Source organism: Otolemur garnettii, unplaced genomic scaffold (assembly GCF_000181295.1).
Source record: "Otolemur garnettii isolate 467f Iridium unplaced genomic scaffold, OtoGar3 scaffold00009, whole genome shotgun sequence".
Taxonomy (NCBI): Eukaryota; Metazoa; Chordata; class Mammalia; order Primates; family Galagidae; genus Otolemur; species Otolemur garnettii.
In genome coordinates this window covers 4,348,652-4,356,527 of record NW_003852404.1, presented here as the reverse complement: position 1 = coordinate 4,356,527, position 7,876 = coordinate 4,348,652, and the positions used below count along the sequence as shown (strand labels likewise).

General features: G+C 39.0%; 1 protein-coding gene across 1 annotated transcript in view; it reads right to left on the bottom strand.

Moving 5' to 3' along the window:
• Positions 1–7,876, bottom strand: part of EIF4G3 (eukaryotic translation initiation factor 4 gamma 3) — a gene marked incomplete at its 3' end in the record, with an annotated part of 304,720 nt that overhangs the window by 18,838 nt on the left and 278,006 nt on the right. The window contains exons 21-23 of the mRNA XM_023509712.1: positions 6,916–7,020; positions 5,394–5,526; positions 2,319–2,413 (exon numbers count right to left, since the gene is read on the bottom strand). Coding sequence (XP_023365480.1) covers positions 2,319–2,413; positions 5,394–5,526; positions 6,916–7,020 — 333 coding nt within the window. The remainder of the gene's footprint in view (positions 1–2,318; positions 2,414–5,393; positions 5,527–6,915; positions 7,021–7,876) is intronic.

Sequence of the window (7,876 nt, the reverse complement as noted above, 5' to 3'; positions counted from 1 at the left end):
AAAAAAAAAAAAAAGAAAACCGAGATTTGCTCTCAAAATAAGTCTTTATAAATAATTCATTATAAGTACTCATTATGCTCTTATAATGTAAAACATTTAGGAACTTGTGAATTCTGGAAAGTTTTTACCATTTTACCTGTTTCGCCTTAATGTATCCTAAATTCTCTTTCGAGAATTCTACTAATGTTTTTAGTCCCTCAGTCCATTATGGATGGAACAATTTCTACTTCTTTTTCTTCTTCTGTTGTTGCTCCTCCATAGAGCTGTGACCTGTGCTGGTGCTGTTGCTACTGGAAAAGCAGGAATGTTGTGGAGGAGGCTCAATGATGAAATCCAAGAGTTTTCATCAGTGTCACTGTCTTCTGAGGAGGATGAGGTAGACGTCTCTTCACTCTTTAATTAAGAATCACTGGCTGAACTATCATTGCTACTATGGGTAGGGAACTTGAGGCCTTCTGATTAGACTGGCTCCATCTTTCTCTGCTGCCTCCTTTTAATAAAAGGATTTGTTCCACAAAATTTGGATTCAGTCAAAAGGTCGTACTTAAGCACCTAGAAGGCCATCTCTCTCCTTAAGGCTGCAGGGTTTTTTGCTTCTGAAGCTTTTTCTAGTTCTGTTGTTGTTAAAGGCCTATTTTCTTTTCCCTAGGTATTTATAAGTCCAATATTCAAATGCCAGGCATTTCTGACATCCGACATGACACTTACTTACTTCATCTGGTCTCTGGTCTATGAGCCAGGGAATGGAATGTGCCATCTTAGTGCTGCTGAGGCCTGCAGAGCTAGGTTTTGGGAAACTCCTTAGAGCAGCAGTTTTCAACCTGTGGGTCGCAACCCCTTTGGACTGTATTAAAGTTTTGTTGCATTAGGAAGGTTGAGAACCACTGCCTTAGAGGGAGTGGTAACTTCGAACCCTCTCTGGAAGAATTTTTTAAACTTTTGCTTAAAACTGTCTCTAGGTGGAAAAAGAGATGGATGGGAATCAAGTTGATTCAGCAACAGAATTCTGGCTCTGAAACATAAACAACTAGAAGAATCTGTAAGAATCTTGGAGAACAGGATTCTTGCTAATTACATTATCCAGAGATCTAGAAGATTTCAGACAAGATGTTCTTTTATTTATTTATTTTTTTGTGAGAAAGGGTCTCACTTCATTGTCTGGGCTAGAGTATGGTGGTGTCATTATAGCTCACTGTAGCTTTAAGCTCCTGGCTCAACCAATCCTCCTGTCTCAGCCTCCCTACTAGGCAGGACAACAGCAGGCACACACTACCACGCCTGGCTAATTTTAAAATGTTTTGTAGAGACAGGGTCTTGTTATGTTGCTCAGGCTGGTCTTGAATTCCTGGCCTCAAGTGATCCTCCCACCTTGGCCTCCCAAAGTGCTAGTATTACAAGGATGTGCCACAGTACCTGTACTGAGAGAGGAAATATTCCGACAGGAAGCAAAGCTTTGATAAAACCATGAAGATGGCAAACAACAGTGCATTCTATCTCAATTTCCTCAAAGACTTTTGCTTTTTTGATAGTAATCTCTTTCATTTAATGTTGTCACATTAGCTTATTTTTAGTATTCTGATGGCAGGCTGCCAATTATCAGAATTATAGAATGTATATTTCAAGAAAGGATCAAACTAGACTTGCAGTCTGAAAAACCACTGGGCTACAGAAGTTTCAACTTTTACCAAATTTAATTCTGTTTTCTCCACATACTCCATAGTTCTTTGTGGTACTCTTAGTTATCAATTTGTACTGCTGAAAAAATCTGCTAGAAGAAAATTCTGTCCTCTTATCCCCCCTAGACTCACGAGACAGAGGAAAATAAAGTACCTTAAATCTTTATTAGAGAATGATTTATAATAGGTCTGCTGAATTTCCTTTAAGCCATGGATATGGCAACCTTTTAGTTCCTTCCATGGTTAGACTGAAACAAGTAACTGCCTCTTCCCCAAAGGTAAGAATACATTGTATAAAAGCCAGGAAATGATTAAGGCTTCTGAAGTATTTTTTTAAAATCATCTCTTTTGTGTCAAGTATCACATACATAACTCTAAGAACTAACCAAGTCATTTCCTCTTTAGCAAAACCTTATAGAAATAAATAAGACTAATGTCAAGGAAAGGATGTAGAATATACTAATCCTGATCCATACTGACTTGTAGAAAAGTGTCTGCATTAAAAAACAACTAACCCACGAAATATACAATGTTGCTATTTTAAATGAGCAAGAAGTACGTTTAAGATTCACGTTTTGAACTATTGCACATTGTATTTATATCAAAGGTATCAAAAGAAAATGTTTCAAATGTCCCACTCACCTTAGTGATTTTTAGGAATTTTGAGGGATCCAGTACTCGACTATTTTTGGCTCCTTGTACAGTGTTCCACCCACTTTCGTCCACTCTCTGGACGCCTTCAGGAAGAATAAGAATAGAGTGAGCCAGTATTTCATTTGTTTCAAGTGAGTCTGACAGTGCAAGTATAAGCAGTATTTTCAACTCATTCACTTCAATCAAAACCAAAGGAAAAGAAAAAAGAAGCCATTGAAACACTGCCAACAGTTTCTGACAATATCCACAGCATAAGCCAGAGTCTGTCACTTTTCTATTCAAAACACTTCTCATATCTCAGAGAGAAAGACAAGTTTCATTACAAATGGCCTACCAAGCTTTAAATAATCTGGCCCCTGTTGCCTCTCAGCCCTATCTTCCAGCCCTCTCCCCTACTCATGCCCACAGCTTCAGTCACACTGACCAATTTGCTGTTCTTTGCCTAAAACTTTTTACCAGATAGCCACATGATTTAAGTCTCTCACCTTCTTCAGATTTTTGCTCAAATTATTAATACCAACAATAATAGGTTCAGGTTCTACAGGTAGAGTAGATCACGCTTGGAATCCCAGCACTTGAGTAGGTCAAGGCAAGTGGATCACTTGAGCTCTGGAGCTCAAGACCACCCTGAGCAAAACTGAGACCTCTGTCTCCACTAAAAATAGAAAAATTAGCCGGGTGTCACGGTGGGTGTCTGTAGTCCAAGCTACTCAGGAGGCTAAGGCAAGAGGATCACTTGAGATCCCAACTGTGACATTGCTGTGAGCTACGATGATGCCACGACACTCCACCCAGGCAATAAAGAAAGACTCTGTCTCACGGAAAAAAAAAAATAAAATAAAATTACAACTGCACACACTGAGCCCAGCATTCCTTACTCCCTCTCCATTATTATCATTATTATTATTATTATTACTGAGATAGAGTGTCACTTTGTCACTCTGGGTAGCTGTTGTGGTGTCACAGTCACAGCAACCTCAAACTCCTGGGCTCAAGTGATTCTCTTGCCTCAGTCTCCCAAGTTGCTGGGACTACAGGCGCCCACCACAACACCTGGCTATTTTTTTATTTTTATTGTAGGTATCACTGTTGCTAGCAGGCCCAGGCTGCCAGCCCTGGTGGGCGTATGTGGCTGGTGCCATAACCACTGAGCTACAGGTGTCGAGCCTACCCCCTTTTATTTTCAAACAAATCCTAGTTACTACTATTAGTTCCATTTTATAGATAAAGTGACATGTGGAAGATCATACAGCTAGATGTAAGGGAGCTAAAATTCAAAGCCAGACAGTGAGGCTCCAGAGTCTAAACTCTCAATGACTATACTACACAACCTAGTCACTACCCTGATCACTTAACTGCAGAGTGGATTACTGAATTTTCTCATGTGACTGTCCTATGATCATTTCAAAATAAAAAGGTTCAAAAGAAAAATTATCATTTCCTTCTGAAAAAGATTTTCTTTTTCAATGTTCCTAAACTTAGTCAACAGAATATTTTCTCAGGTATAAAATGCTATCTATTTCATCTTTTACATTTTTTTGTACCTGTTTCCTCCTTTCTATTCTTAAGTGTTACAAAGCTCCTCACAAGTAGGATTTCATCAATAGTAATACTGCCTATTCAGTGTATCCCTTGGATACATCATGCAAAGAGTGACTTTTTTCTTTTGAGACAGAGTCTCACTCTATTGCAAAGGCTGGAATGCTGTGCTGTCAGCTTAGCTCACAGCAACCTCACATTACTGGGTTCAAGCCATCTTCCTGCCTTAGCCTCCTGAATAGCTGAGACTACCAGTGCCCACCACAAAGGCCAGCTATTTTTTTCTACTTTTAGTAGCGACAGGGTCTTGGTCTTGCTCAGGCAGGTTTCAAACTCCTAAGCTCAGGTGGCCCTCCCACTGGGACTCCCACAGTGCTAGGATTACGAGTGTGAGCCACTGCGCACAGCCTAGAGTGACTCCTATTAGATACCTCTCATGGCATTACTCTTTGTTCAGTGCCTCTTTAATTTCTACCAATTCAACTCAAAAGTTCTTAATCTGACCCCACACTTTGCAAATAGTTTTCATTTCCTTCTGAATACTTAAATTTTGCTCCTGTCAGTCTCGTTTATTCCCTTTTACAATGTCTATTTATTTTAATTACATGACTGCAATTGTTCTCTTCTATGTATCAACAATCCTTCAAGATTCAGAATCAAGTGCTCCTTCCTCAAATAAAGATTTCAGCCATCTTTCTACCTCTCTTCTCTAAATTTTAACAACCTTATTGGAGAATACATTTTATAATATCTTCCATTTGCTTGACAAATATTCCTTGTATTAGTGTCACCTTTAGCTTTTAAAGGGAAGGGACTGGCTCGGTGCCCGTAGCTCAGCGGTTAGGGTGCCAGCCACATACACTGGGGCTGGCAGGTTTGAACCCAGCCTTAGGCTGCCAAACAACAATGACAACTACAACAAAAAAAATAGCCGGGCATTGTGGTGGATGCCTGTAGTCCCAGCTACTTGGGAGGCTGAGGCAAGAGAATTGCTTAAGCCCAAGAGTTTGAGGTTGCTATGAGCTGTGATGCTATGGCCCTCTACCGAGGGCGACATAGTAAGACTCTATCTCAAAAAAAAAAAAAAAAAAAAAGAGAGACAGAGAGAGAGACCCAATAAAGTCTTGTTGATAAACGACTTTTAAGTCGTCAAAGAAATCATGTTTAGTTTATGCATTCTCTGCTTTTCCTTGGTAACTAGTCTCCAGGTAAATAATGCTTCACCTAATAATTGTCACTCTCTTCCTTGTTTTATTCTTTCTGATCTCATCTCATACTAAATAGAGAATTCTTAAGTGCAGTAGAACCTCGATTGTGACAAATGGGTCAACATACAGAAGCGGTCAACATTAAGAAACTAAGCCTGCTGTACTGATACGTATATACAGTACATGTCCACTCTATGAGAATTAAGTCAAATGAAGGAAGTAGTTGTTGTAGGGAGGTAGTCAACTATAGGGGTTCTAGTGTATCTGTCCCCAAAACTTTTAAGTTCTCTAAAGCCAGGTAGATGCCACCCCTCACCTGGTCTTCTCTTCTCTTTGGTCATGAGCTGCTGAACCTTTCTTTGTTCTTCTTGTTCTTCTATTTTAGCCTCTTTGTGAATCTGTTCAATAGTTTTAGGCCCTTGGTCTGCTCTTCGAGATACCCAATTACACTATAAATGTAGAAAATGAGGTTATAAGCCAGATAGCCAAACAAAAAAGTAAATTAAAAATCTTTATTTTCACTGCTGGAAAACCAAAAAAAAAAAACCCTATAAAATCTGCAGTTATGAAAGTTTTTCATATGTCTTATAGATGGCACTGTGAGTAGTTTGAGGATTCAAGCTAAACAGCCAATGGATGAAAACAACAGAATTAAAGACTAGCCCAAATGTATATGTACTTAGCATGGCATATCCTTCTCCATGGCCTGAATTCATTGTATGATCATTCTGTACATTTGAAAGAAGTAAACGGAAGATGAATCAACAAGGATAAGAATCTGTATTAGTACACAGATCATGTCACATTCCAGAGAAGTTCTAAATTAAGGATGACTTGCATTGTTTCCCCTCCAGTATCACGGTTCTTTTATCCTACACAAAATGCTACACAACTTTGACCACTGGTTACCTTCTCTACTACAGACAAAAATAAGTTGTCTTCTTATAATTATACTTTTCCTTTCCCTTCCTAGGTACAGTCCCAACATCTGATATAAGTACAAGTGGTTGAAGCCTTAGGTAGAAAAGTTTTTTATATTTATACTAGCTGATGGCAAACAGATTTTAACCAGCATGCAAATTCTGATCAACTGGTGGTGGCTTTGGTAAGAAGAATCTTAAGATCACGTCTGGACTTGGCAGGATAAAGAACTATTGTCTATGTTATCTGTCGTGGATATAAGATAAGGAAGAGTAGAGGCTTTTCACTTTCTCTAGTTTACAGCAGGCATATTTCCTTTAGGAGTTAAACTAAGAAAACAGAAAAGAAGTGGTAATGGTAAGAACCATACCTCGTACGAGAAATGAGGGGAAAAAAAGTAGCAGAACTACTAGAAAAATAACAAGGAAAAACACCAATATCTCTAAGCTATTAAATATAAAAGATGATTACACTGAATCTTTACAACAAATCTGCATGGTAGGCAATATCCACAGAAATTAATGATATTTATTTCAGAAATTAAAACCCTAAGGTTTAGGGAGATTAAACATATTCATTGCAGATATGAGACTTTCTGATCTATTATGCTTAGAAAGACTAAATTTAATTGACCATAATTTGAGTTCACAGTGTCTGATTTCAAAACTGCAACGTGGTTTGATAATCAGAGTGAAGTAGAAATAAGTAATAGGCAACAGGCCTTCGGTCCTTTCACACAACTCTGACAAGTTTGCCAATTTGAGTTCTGGGAGTCCTGAAGCTTTTGCATCAAGCATTAAGTTCAGGCACAGAGCATTAGTTTTTATACATGTAAACAAAAGGCTACCCTTTCCCAAACCAATTCCTTAAAAGAGACTGAAGAGACTGGACCATCAGACTTTCCCTTCCTTACTCACCAGCCTTAGATCTATCACATCTTGTAGCATGAATCGAATCCTAGATGAGGTTTTTCTTTCTTTCACAATTTTCTCCATCTGATTAAAGTACTGATCCATGCGTGGCTGCAAGAGACAAAATCATTCATATTCCTGGCTAACAAATTCAAACGTAATTTTACCATGTAGAATTTTTAAACAGTTAGGAATATCAATTTATAGCCCAAAGGTAATGCTGTAAAATTTTTGGTTAAGCATAGGACTCAAAATAAGACTCAAAATAAAAACTACCCTTTCCAGGCTCCCAGGTGACTAGCTTGGTCATGTGATTAATTATAGGCCAGAATATAAAAGGACATGTTATACTGCAGCTCTCTGGAATATTCCTCACAAGAGAGGTGGCTCTGTCCTTTGCCCCTTTTTCCACCTTCTGTGGAGAGAATGATTAGGACAAGAGTTACACCCGATGAATGCTAGAATGTTAAGCTGGAAGGCCTGACCTCTGAACTTTGTGTACATTAAGTGAGAAAGAAACTTCAATCTTGTATAAACTACTGGGTTTTCTGTCACAGTCAAACAAATCCCAGTGGATTTGTTGTTACAGAGTACCTCTGTCATCATCATGATCAACATCATTATTTTCTTTTTTTAGAGACAAAGTCCCATTATGTTGCTCCCGGTAGAGTGCTGTGGTGTCACAACTCATAGCAAGCTCAAACTCTTGGGCTTAAGCGATTCTCTTGCCTCAGCCTCTCAAGTACCTGAGACTATAGGCGCCTGCCACAACGCCCAACTATTTTTGGCAGTTGTCATTGTTGTTTAGCAGGCCTAGGCTAAACAGCCCACCAGCCTCAGTGTATGTGGCCAGTGCCCTACCCACTACAGGGGTCACCTGTTCTGTCATTATTTCTTTTTTTTTGAGACAGAGCCTCAAGCTGTCCCCCTGGGTAGAGTGCCGTGGCATTACAGCTCACAGCAACCT